This window comes from Carcharodon carcharias, chromosome 6 (genome assembly GCF_017639515.1).
Source record: "Carcharodon carcharias isolate sCarCar2 chromosome 6, sCarCar2.pri, whole genome shotgun sequence".
Lineage (NCBI taxonomy): Eukaryota > Metazoa > Chordata > Chondrichthyes > Lamniformes > Lamnidae > Carcharodon > Carcharodon carcharias.
In genome coordinates this window covers 181,907,733-181,920,018 of record NC_054472.1, presented here as the reverse complement: position 1 = coordinate 181,920,018, position 12,286 = coordinate 181,907,733, and the positions used below count along the sequence as shown (strand labels likewise).

At 42.2% G+C, this 12,286-nt stretch overlaps 1 protein-coding gene across 8 annotated transcripts in view; it reads left to right on the top strand.

Moving 5' to 3' along the window:
* Positions 1–12,286, top strand: part of LOC121278899 (vacuolar protein sorting-associated protein 13B-like) — a 1,102,197-nt gene that overhangs the window by 578,851 nt on the left and 511,060 nt on the right. For all 8 annotated transcript variants that reach the window (XR_005943292.1, XM_041189400.1, XM_041189399.1 and 5 more), the window contains one exon: positions 1,673–1,820. Coding sequence is in view for 7 of the 8 variants with exons in the window: in XM_041189400.1 (XP_041045334.1) it covers positions 1,673–1,820 (148 nt within the window). In the remaining variant the exon portion in view is untranslated. The remainder of the gene's footprint in view (positions 1–1,672; positions 1,821–12,286) is intronic.

Genomic DNA, 12,286 nt, shown 5'->3' with positions numbered 1-12,286 from the left:
TATTAAACAGCTTAGGACTTTATTCCTTGGAGCGTAGAGGAATGAGGGGAGATTTGATAGAAGTTTACAAAATTATGAGGGGTATAGACAGAGTAAATGCGAGTAGGCTCTTTCCACTTAGATTAGGAGAGATAAACACGAGAGGACATGGCTTTAGGGTGAAAGGGGAGAGGTTTAGGGGGAACATTAGGGGGAACTTCTTCACTCAGAGAGTGGTGAGAGTGTGGAACGAGCTACCATCTAACGTGGTAAATGCGGGCTCACTCTTAAGTTTTAAGAATAAATTGGATAGATACATGTTTGGGAAAGGTCTGGTGGGTTATAGACTGGCTGCAGGTCAATGGGACTAGTGGAATAATATTTCGGCGCAGACTAAAAGGGCTGAATGGCCTGTTTTTCTGTGCTGTAGTGTTCTATGGTTCTATGGTTCCAAGGGCTCCTGCTTTTTGTGTCACTCCTCGTCTTTCCTGTGGTCCTTGTTCGAGTTAAACTACGTCCCCTACCAGATTTCCTTTCTGGACTGTTACTACTTGACTTCCATTCACAAGTACTTAATCTTTTCCTTGGACTGTGATCACTATTAGGCTTCCTGTCTGAACTTACACTATGTTTCCTGGCTCTCCAAATTTTTGCTTCCTTCTGCCAATCTGATTTCTGCCCCATGTCCTATACATTTAGCCAGTTTTTGTACTTCCCTGTGGCCTTTCCTACCCTTACTACTATGATGGCGATAACTGCGTGACCGGAGCCCACCTCCTTTGTTAACTGACTCCTTATATACAATTGGGTATCATTAACAAATCAACACCCAGACCCTGTTCACCTTATTATCATCAAGTACTGGGTATTTAAAAGCAAAGAACTGCGGATGCTGGAAATCCAAAACAAAAACAGAAACAGAAATACCTGGAAAAACTTAGCAAGTCTAGTAGCATCGGCGGAGAAGAGCACAGTTGACGTTTCGAGTCCTCATGACCCTTCAACAGAACTAAGTAAAAATAGGAAAGGGGTGAAATATAAGCTGGTTTAAGGAGTGCGGGTTGTTGGGACAAGAAGCCAGTAATAGGTGGAGATAACCAAATGATGTCACAGACAAAAGGACAAAGAGGTGTTGAAGGTGGTGATATTATCTTTTGGTTATCTCCACCTATCACTGGCTTCTTGTCCCAACAACCCACCGGCCCCCTCCCCCCGCCTTAAACCAGCTGATATTTCATCCTTTCCTATTTTTACTTAGTTCTGTTGAAGGGTCATGAGGACTCGAAACGTCAACTGTGCTCTTCTCCGTCGATGCTGCCAGACTTGCTGAGTTTTTCAAGGTATTTCTGTTTCTGTTTTTATACTGGGTATTTAACATTCATTAAACAGAACCTATTAGATGCTAACAAAGAGGCCCTGTCTGTTAGCTGTAAGGATCTCGTTTAAAATAAGTTCGGGCATTGTCGGCTCAGTTCCATGTGGATCTGGACCCACAATCCTAAACAGCCCAATAATTGCACAAAATTATGTCATGAGATGGGAAATATATGGTGTCTTGCCAGCTGAAGCTTCTTGAAGGCTGATTACCAAGGCACAAATTTGGAGCAGAGGATATCTCTGTCTTTATAACTATTCTATACTTGAACTGGGATTAATTAGGGCTGACACTGCGTGTTTTTTTTCCCCTTTGCAGCAACCTGCAGGAGCTATTCAATTAGTCATACCAACAACAAGGAAGAAGGAGGATGAGATATCTGTTGGCAGTACGCCTTTGGCAATGCAACAGTCAAATCAAGCTTCTGAATATGCCAGCAGCCCTGTCAAAACAAAAACTGCAACAGGTAGGTTGTTCAATTTTAGTTAGTATTTCACATGTGAAGTGATCAGCTGTAAAAAGATGTACTTCACAAAACGCTCCTAATAAATGTTGATCCAGGCCATAAGAAAATAGATTCAGTCATTATGAAATGAAACAAAAGTATGGAACTTTCAACTAATATTGATCAATTTTATCGAATAGCATGAGGTATAAGATTGGAACATGATTGTAAAAGAATAAGTTATATATGACAATTAATTGGCGGTCTACAACAAATGTGATTGAAAGTGGCTCAAGTGAGCATTGATTGGTAGGCCTAGTCAAGAGGCAATAAGTGTACATTCTCTACTTGTTACCTGCTAACCTTAATCTATAAAAATATTAAATTAAGATGATACGTCCAAATAAGTGGTTAAGATATTGCCAAAGATTTTGCCACTTTTCAGAAACGCGAATACTATGTTGATAGTGTAATACAAACTATGGAGTGATGACATGGACAAATAAAATTGCTGCTTGTTCAGCTGCTCTCATGCAATCTTCATATTTATAAGATCCTTGAATTTTAAATGGAATTTCCAATAATTCTTTCTTTTTCACGTGTCTTGTCAAAATTTCCATTTCTCATATGGGTGATTTATTATATGTTTATGTGCCATGTACAGACATTTCATGGCTAAGTAGTGCCGTTTCTCTCACTGGCTCCTATCAGTCAGTACTCAGCATATGAAGGCACATTATTAGTTTTTATTGATATGGCTGAGAAAGTACTTTATTTGTTTAATTGGTGGAGTTGTTTTACTTAATACTGTGGGATTATAGGTAAAATAAATTCTCCACATGTATAAAATGGTTAATTTAGATTTTTTTTTCTGTATTTGATTTTCAATGCTATAAATGTTCATTTCTTCAACCCTGAAGAGTGGGAGGAAGAGGGGAAAACCCATGAAGTTGAATGGGCCACCTTATTATTTTGTGACTTTCGAAACTCTGAATGCCTTCTCATTAGATTTGGTTTTACTTAAACAATAGCCCTGGTAGGAACTATTTGTTTGCCTTGTCTCTGTGTACCTGTAGAGTGAGGCTGAATGGTGACTTTCTGTATTGTAACCATTGTATGTACGTAATTTGGAAGCACATTTAATTGTCACTTAATGTAGCAACTTAATTAAGCATAGCAACATCAGAAAGAGAGCACTTGATCTTTTACGCTAGTTCTAGGTACATAATGGAGTAAACACCTTCTAATCCAGTTTTCCCTGCTCTTTCAATGAAACCTTTGATACCTTTTTAAGTAGTTAGCTAAGTATATCTTTAATGTTGTCATTCAATGACCACTTACGGTAACACCACTTATGGTCTAATAACCATTAACCTGGAAAGGATTCTTCTGATCTGCCACCTTGTCTGTGATTTGCAGACCAGTGGAAATAACTTTTCACTATTTATGTCCTCAAGCCCTCCCAAAAATATAAGCATATTGGATCCACCCATTAATCATAACAGGAAAGGATGGTAATATACATAAAAACAGAAAAGTCAAGTCCGGCAGCATCTGTGGAGAGAGAAACAGAGTTAATCAGAAAGTCATCTGATGAAAGATCATTGACCTAAAGGGTTAACTCTTCCTCTCTCTCCTCGGATGCTACCAGACCTGTTCAGTATTTCCAGCATTTTCTGTTTGTTATTTGATTTCCAGCATCTGTTCTATTTTGCTTTCGCAATATGATTGGTTGGCTTGCATGATATTGTGGCTAGCACAAAGGAATGGCTGAAAGGGAATACAAAACAATGGCGCATAAGTTTCAAGCGAAAACTATGAAGGTGGTGATATCTGAATTGCACCAGTGTTATTTGAGGAAACGGAGAGAATGAGCAGCACAGTGAACTTCAGTATGTCACCATGAAGATAAAGCAGGAATTGAATTGGTGGACAAATCTTTTTTTTCATAAGGGACAAGAATGATACACAAAGGATAGGCTGCTTCTAAACAGGTAAAGGGACAAAACCATGGCCTGAATCTTTCAGGCGGCGGGCAGGCTCAGCAAGAGCAGGCAGGTGTGGCCGCGGAGCCAGTCGCCGCACGTGATTGGCTCCAAGCTGCCGTTTTACGCGGGGGGGGCAATTATGGCCCGCCCAGCGTATGACAGGAGCCATAGCGCTCAGTGCTACCTGTGCAGGCGGGAGGAGGATAGAGAGGTCAGGGCCAGTGCTCTTTCGTGAATGCATGCGAAAGGGCGCATCAGTCTTCCTGAGGCATGGGGCTGCCTCAGGGAGATTGAATCACTATTGAAATCATTTAATTCCTGGATGAAAAACTTATTTAAACATGCCCCCTCGTGTGACTGTGTCACATGAGATAGGACATGTGTTTATAGTTAGGAAAAATTCTTAATTTTATTATTAAAAGCTTTACGAAACCTCATTCCCCTCATGGATGAGGTTTCCTAAAAACTGTGAAGGCTGTTTGGCCTTTTCCCCTGCCTGCCAACCTTAAGGTTGGATGGGCAGTGTTAACAATTACATTAATCGTTTCCTTAATGGCCTTGATTGGCCATTTAAATATCGGTGGGCGCGCAGCCTTCGCAGTTTTTAGAAGGTGGTAGAGAGCTACCTTCTCAAACCGCTGCAGCCGATGTGATGTAGCTACACCCACAGTGCTATTAGGGAGGGAGTTCCAGGATTTTGACCCAGCGACAGTGAAGGAACGGCAATATATATTGAAACTGCTGTCACTGTTCATCTGTGATGGAGGGAGTGAATGTTTGTGGACGTGGTGCCAATGAAGTGTGCTGCATTGTCCGGTCAGTGAAATTGTATCCCATGAAAGAATGCAGATATCTATCTTTATGTGTCCTGAGACCAGTTGTGATTCAATAACTAACTGTCTATTTAGTTTTTGCTGCAGCTCCATAGCAACCTTGATCTTATGAGCTCTTCCCAGAAAGTTAAGAACACATTACTAGATTTTTCTTAAACTCACTTTGGTCTTAAAGGGGACATTGCAGCAAAGAAAATGCGGACTTTTCTCAAAGCGCAAGGGTCATCACAAGGGCTATTGGAAATAGCAGGGGAGTGGGACTAATTGGATAGCTCTTGCTATGACCAGTGAGGACGTGTGTCAGGACTTGCCCTTCCTTTCCCACTCCTCGATTGATCGTAATTGGATTTTTTGTAGTTTATAAGGACGAAGGTATTAATTCAATGTCTGTGCTTAACCATTTATGCGCTCATTGCAAAGAAACCAGTCTGACAAGCTTTAATGAATTTAAAACACGCAGTAGTTTTATTGAGCTAAATTTTAGTTTTAGTTTTTATTGAGATAAAAACCCACTCAGATAAAGATATTTAAAAAGGTAAACCCATGTGCTGACCTTCACAACACACACACACACACACACACACACACACACACACACACACACACACACACACGCATGCAAAATAACAAATTACACAGTAGGAGGTTATTTTTTGGCCAAATTAAAATTCAGCGATAAAAGGCAAAAAATAGAGTTCACTGTTTGAGTCCTTCGCTAGTATCCGTGGCTGGGGCAGAATTTTACATGGTAGTCTTGAAATTTCAGTGGAGTTGAAACTGATGTAAACTGGAGGAGACTTCTTTTTTAAATGTAATCCACCTTTTCCAAAAGTTATTGTTTTTTTGTACCTGATGTTCCTTTTATTTTAAAATTCTCTATCTCTGTGATGGATTTCAAACTGTAACTGAGATAGGGTCCTGAATTTGAGAGAGGGGAGGGAGATGTGGTGTTACTGCTCCTTCTGCAGATTTCTTCCAGAGTCCTGTTTTTAGCAGCTTTTGTACTAAAAGACATTTCAAAATGGTTATTCTGGTTACATGACCTCCCTCTCCATAGTGATTTCAGAAGGTAATTAATTAGCTCATGACTGGATGACTAGTTATTGTTACAGCCTATATGGCTGGTTTCATTAATGTCCCAGCCATTAACTCCTAGATGATCCATGCTTTATCTTGATGAGATAAGAAGAACATCTATATAGCTGCTCTGAAGAAGAGTCACACGGACTTGAAACGTTAACTCTGTCTTTCTCTCCACGGATGCGGTTAGACCTGCTGAATTTTTCTAGCATTTTCTGTTTTTGTTTCAGATTTCCAGCATCCGCAGTATTTTGCTTTTATCTATATAGCCATTGTGCTGGCAAACTTTCTGTCTCCACTTGAAAGGTAGCTTTATAGAAATGCAAATGGCCAGTACAGTTTCAGTAAATCTTGAAGTATTCTTGACATCAGCAGGTGTGAAATTCCACAGGAGGTTGTCGTGTCATATCGTAGTTATAGCTCACATTGGAAACTTCCAGAAACTTGCCAATTTGTAATATCAGGTGACCTGTGGCAGCTATCTTAAGTTAGTGTCTTTGCTTGCTTTCTAGAAGCCCTTTTAAAGCAGTTTAGTATATATTTGATCAGCTGATGAAATTAAGGATTAATTTCACACATGCACGTGTCACGTCGTCGTGACACTCTTCCAAAGTGTTGAAACAGGTACAGTCTTATCAGTGTTGTGTGATTATATGAACCGCCCACTCTCAGCTGGTCAAAATTACCTCCTGACCCAACCAGTTATCAGCCCTTATCACAAGGTCAACTCGGAAGATTTCTGCATTCCTATCAATGCTAATTCTCTCCGTACAACTGACATCCATGTGCACGGCCTTATCTGGCAGGTTAGTGACCGTGTCAAAAAAAATCAATTAAATTATTCAGTTGTGAGCTACTCTTCACAAGTGTGTGTTGATTCTCCTTCATCAGGGCATTCTTATTCAACTGCGAAGTTACTTTCTCCCTGGCCAGGATTTTACATTCGGTGTGCGGGGGTGGGCCCGCCAATCCGGAACATAAAATGGTGTGCGGTGACGTTGGGCATGTGTCCTGACGTCATTGACCTATCTCGCGATATTTCATTTGGCGGGCGTGCGCCGGAGTCAGCTGCGCGTCCACCGAGAATTGAAAGGCCTATTAAGACCATTAACTAGGTAATTAACCTTAACTTTACACTGCTCGCCCAACCTTATGGTTGGCGGGCAGGCAAAAAAGGCCAAGTGACCTTTACGTTTTTTAGGAAACTTTATCCATGAGCAGGATGAGGTTTCCTGAAGCTTTTACAAATTATATAAAAAGTTTTTTTGAAAAATAAAAACACGTGCCATCTCATGTGGCACAGTCACATGAGAGGGCATGTTTCATTAAATTTTTAATGTTTTCATTTATTTTTTTGAAAAGCGCTTCAATCTCCCCGAGGCAGGAGATTGAAATGCTCTTGGACGCGCATGTGCAAAAGAGCGCTGAACCCAACTCTCCCTCCTCCCCCCGCCCGCACAGGTAGCACTTAGTGCTACCACTCGAGTATTACGCTGGGCCCACCTGCATAAAATGGCAGTGCGGAGCCGATTGCGAGCGGTGGTTGGTCTGCGACTGCTTCTGCCAAGCCCACCCGCCACGGGAAAAATTCAGGCCCCTGATAGCTTCCAGTAAACTTCGCACAAGTTAGGTTACCCAGATAGCTTTGTAGTTATGGGTACCCACGTGGGCCCTAGTTACGCCTGTCTTTTTGTCGGGTACCTGGAACATTCCTTATTCCGACCCTTCCCTGGCCCCGTCCAACAATTCTTTTTCCGCTACATCGATTACTTTATTGGTGCTGCTTTGTTCTCTTGTCTGGAACAGGAAAAGTTAATCAATTTTGCTTTTAATTTCCACCCCTCTCTCAGCCTCACGTGTCCTTCGCCATCACTTCCCTTCCCCTCCTTTCTCTGACTTTTCTGACTCCATTTCTGGTGATAGACTGTTTAACCTATATTCATTAGAAGTCCACTGACTCTCACAGCTACCTTGACTACACCTCCGCACACCCTACTGCTTGTAAGGACTCCAACCCATTCTCCCTGTTTCTCCATCTCTGGAGCATCTGTTCTGATGATGCTACCTTCCACAAAGATGCTTCTGACAGGTCGTCTTTTTTCCTTAGCTGAGGACTACTACTCCTACTCCCTCTCCCCCACTATGGTTGACAAGGCCCTTAACTGTGTTCGACTGACTTCTTGCATTGTCCTCACCCCTTTCCCTCACTCCCAGAACCATGATAGTGTTCTCCTTGTCCTCACTTTCCACTCCACCAGCCTTTGTATTCAAAGGATCATCCTCTGCCATTTCTGCCAACTCCTGCATGATGCCACCACCAAACACAAATTTTTCTCTCACCTCCCCTGTGAACATTTTGAGGGAATCATTCCCTCCGTGACACCCTGGTCCACCCTTCTATTACCCCAACACCTCATCCCCTTCCTACGACTCCTTCCCATGCAATTGCAGGAGGTGTAAGGCCTGCCCCTTTACCTCCTCCCTCTTCACCATCCAAGGCCCCAAACACTCTTTCCAAGTGAAGCAGCAATTCACTTCCACTTCTTTCAATTCAGCCTACTGTATTTGCTGCTCACAATGTGGTCTCGTCTACCTTAGGGAAATGAAATGCAGACTGGGTGACCACTTTGCACAACATCTGCACTCAGTCAGCAAGCATGACCCCGACCTTCCCGTCTCTTGCCATTTCAATACACCATCTTGCTCTCATGCTCACGTTTCTGTCCTCGGCCTGCTACAATGTTCCAGTGAATCCTTGCGCAAGCTGGCGGGACAGCACCTCATCTTCTGATGAGACTTTTCATCATTGAGCTCAACAGCTACAGACCATGAACTCCCCCCTCCGTTTTGATATTGTTCTCCCCATCAAGTACCACTCTGCATCTTGTTCTTATGTTTTGTTTTCAGATAGCACTGACTCTTTTTCTGCTATTAACACATCCTGCTATTTTGCTTTTGGAAGATGCTGCTATTCTGCTACTAATGCCTACGGTGGACCAATGCTTTATTCTTTAATCCTATTATCATCACTCCTTTTGTCTTATGTTCCATGACATCTTTGTCATTTAATCTCTCCAGCCCTCCAGCCTATCCCTGACTTTCTATTTTGCTCCACTTGTCCCTCCTTCCTTTGTCAACAACATAAAACCCAGCACATTTCTACCTCTCTCCAGTTCTGAGGAAAAGTCACATTGGACTCCAAATGTTAACTCTGTTTCTCTCTCTACAGATGCTGCCAGACCTTCTGAGTTTTCCCAGCATTTTCTGTTTTATTTTAGATCTCCAGCATCCACAGTATTTTGCTTTTAGCTTTGTAGTTGCTTGACTTCCCTCAATTCCCCTCATGGAGGGACATTTATGGACTTCCAATCCTGAATCTGGAGCTTTGGAAAATTCTAATATATCAGATCTTGGAGATTTGCCTAGCTTGGGTTGTGTTATTTTCACAGTTGCCATTGTTTACTTCTATAGGTTACCCCTCGTGACTTATTTTTTGATTAACTTATAAGTCAGATTTACCAGACTTGATGAAACTGATATGAAGTGTTCTGTTTTTGCTGATCTCTGAACACCCTTCGGATTTGAGCATCTGAGAGATCGCTATGTCTATGTGTAAGCTGAAGGTGACCATTTAGATTTCCAATCCTAACTTGTACATATCCGTGCTGGCCATAAGATTTTACCCACCGAGAGTAAGGTGAACTGAGTACTTTGGGATCAGCATGAAGAGGGATTTGCTAGTGTTGTTGGGGAGAGTTTAAACAAGATTGACAGGAGGATGGAACCTGAGGGCAGATTCAGATGGGACAGATACAGAATGGGTTGCAGGAGACAGAAAATTAGTGAGTGACTCTGAAAGGAGAGAAGAAGCAAAGGTTAACAAGTGCACAGCACAGGAATTTGGCTGTGTTAAAAGGTATGTATTCAAATGCAATGAGCATAGCAAACAAAGCCGATGGGCTGAAGGCACAGGTATAGAACTGCTACAATGGAAACTTGGCTTAAAGAGGGGCAAAAATGGCAGCTTTATATCCCTAGAGGTAGGATTTTCAGGCAGGATAGAGAGGGGGGCTAAAAAAGTTGGGGGTGTAGCATTGTTAGTTAAAAAATCAATTACAGCTGTGAGGAGGGATAATATACTACTTGGCCGTCAAGCCTACTCCGTCATTCGGTAAGATCTTGCCTAATCTTTTATCTCAATCCTGCATTAACACTCGATTTCTTTCATATCAAAAATCTACCCCTCTCTGCCTTCAATATGCTCGATGATTGAGTATTCACAGCTCTCTGGGTTAATGAATTCCAAAGATTCACAACCCTTTGAGTGAAGAAATTTCTCCACATCTCAGTCCCAATTGGCTGACCACTTATTCCGGGACGGTTACAACATGTCCTAGATCCTCCAGCCTGGGAAAACACCCTCCCAGCATCATCCTTGTTAAGCCCCTTAAGAGTTTTATATGTTTCAATGAGCTCACCTTTTGTTTTTTCTAAACTCCAGGGAATATAGACCTAGCCTACTCAATTTCCCCTCGTAGGAAAATACCACCCACCACCCCCAGTCCAAAAACTCCATTTCTAGTGAATCTTTGTTGCCCTGTAAGGCAGAGATATCCTTAATTGGGTAAGGAGACCAAAACTGTACACAATACTTCCAGGTGTGACCTCACCAAGCCCTTATATAACTTCTTTGTGCTTATGCCCCAATCCCTTTGTACGAAAGACTAACAATCAGTAATGATCTTATTGAATGATGGAGCAGGCTCAAGGGGCTGAATGGCCTACTCCAGCTCCTATTTCTTACATTCTTATAGATATGTTATATTTAACTTGCTTTTGTTCAGAAAGAATAAAATTAATTTTGGTTCTAGTGCCACATCCATGAATATGAACTGCAGTTGTTCCCTTGTGATATATTTGGAAGTGGAGACTTTGACATAATGATATAGCCACTAGGCTGGTACTCCAGTGGCCCAGGCTAATCCTCTGGGAGCATGGGTTCAAATCTCACCTTGGCAGCTGGTGAAATTTAAACTCAATTAATAAAGTCAGAAATCTGAAGCTACTCTCAGTAATGGTGACCATAACAACTATCATCGATTGTTGCTTAAAAAAAATTACTGGTTCATTAATTTAGGGAAGGAAATCTGTCACCCTTTCCTGGACTGGCCTACATGAAATTCTAGAGCAATGGCGATGTTATTGATTCTTAATTGCCCTCTGCAATGGCCTAGCAAGTCACTCGGTTCTAGGGCAATTGTGCCAGCATACCATGAAAGTATAAAGAAAAAATAAATTAAGAAAAAAAGCTTGTTCTCAGATATGATATAATGACCTCTTTACATGCTGAATTCACTCTTGGCTCCTATCCCTGACCCCAATCACACGGATTATCCTTTATTTCTTCCCTGTGCCATTTCACTCTTGCAAGTGGTGACTGAAATATACTTTAACTTGGGGGTAAAGTATTTTCCTGCTTTTCTATTGAGCTGCCTTTGTAGAACAAAGGGAAGTAGTTGGTGGGTCTAATTTTTAAATCATTTCAAAAACCAACTAGGACAGTTTCAATCGGAGGTGAGGATGTCTGTCTTTCTTAGATTTTGTTCCTCCGGTCCCGTGCAGGACAATGGACAACAAGACCCTGGCAGTGGTTCCGGTCCATCGTAATTTCTTTTGCTGCAGCTCTGGTGGTGTCCCACCCTTTGAAGGTCCTCCTTAAATGCACTTCTCCAGGTCATCTTTGTCTGTACCCATCTTCTTTTCCCATCTGGTGGTGTCCATTCTACTGCTACTCTGGCATCTGGAAGGTGAAATACATGACCTGCCAGTCTCAAGTCATGACTCCATCATGATGTCCCGCAGGCGCTTCTGACCAGTTCTCCATAGCATTTCTTCAATGGTGATGTTGTCCGTCCGTATGATGCCCAGGATCTTATGTAGGTAATGCTGGTGAAAGACGTTCAACTTTCGTAACACCTTTGCTGTTCGCTTTCATGTCTTGCTGGCATAGATTGCAGATGGTACAACTGTGGTCATGTAGAGTCACAGTTTCACGGTTGTTTTGATGGTGATGGCTGCCCTAACCACGTGGAGCCGCTGGAAGACCGATGCTGCTTAGCCAGTTCTCGTGTGGATGTCGATCTCTACATTGCCCTCCCTGAAGATGTTGCTTCCTACACAGGGGAAATGGTCAATGTTCTTGATGTTCTATTGCCTGATGGTGATTGGAGGACCTTGTGCTGTCCAGCCATCACCGTCTTGAACTTCTCGCAGCTAATGTGTAGAATGCCACTCGGCACCATTACTATCAAGACTGGTGGTCATGCCTTGGAACGGTGTGATTCTTCAGCCAGCAAGGTGATACTGTCTGCAAAACCCAGGCCTGTGGACAGGTGGTGTTGCCACAGGATGCCAAAGTCTGTACCCACTATTGGTTTCTTTATGATGAAATTGATAATCTAGAAGAATAGGAATGAGGAGAGTATGCAGCCTTGCTGTACAATACAATGATGAGGATGGGAAGACCATTAGTTTTTCTAGCTAAAGGTAAATGATGCATCACATACTGCAGCCTTCTAATGGTATC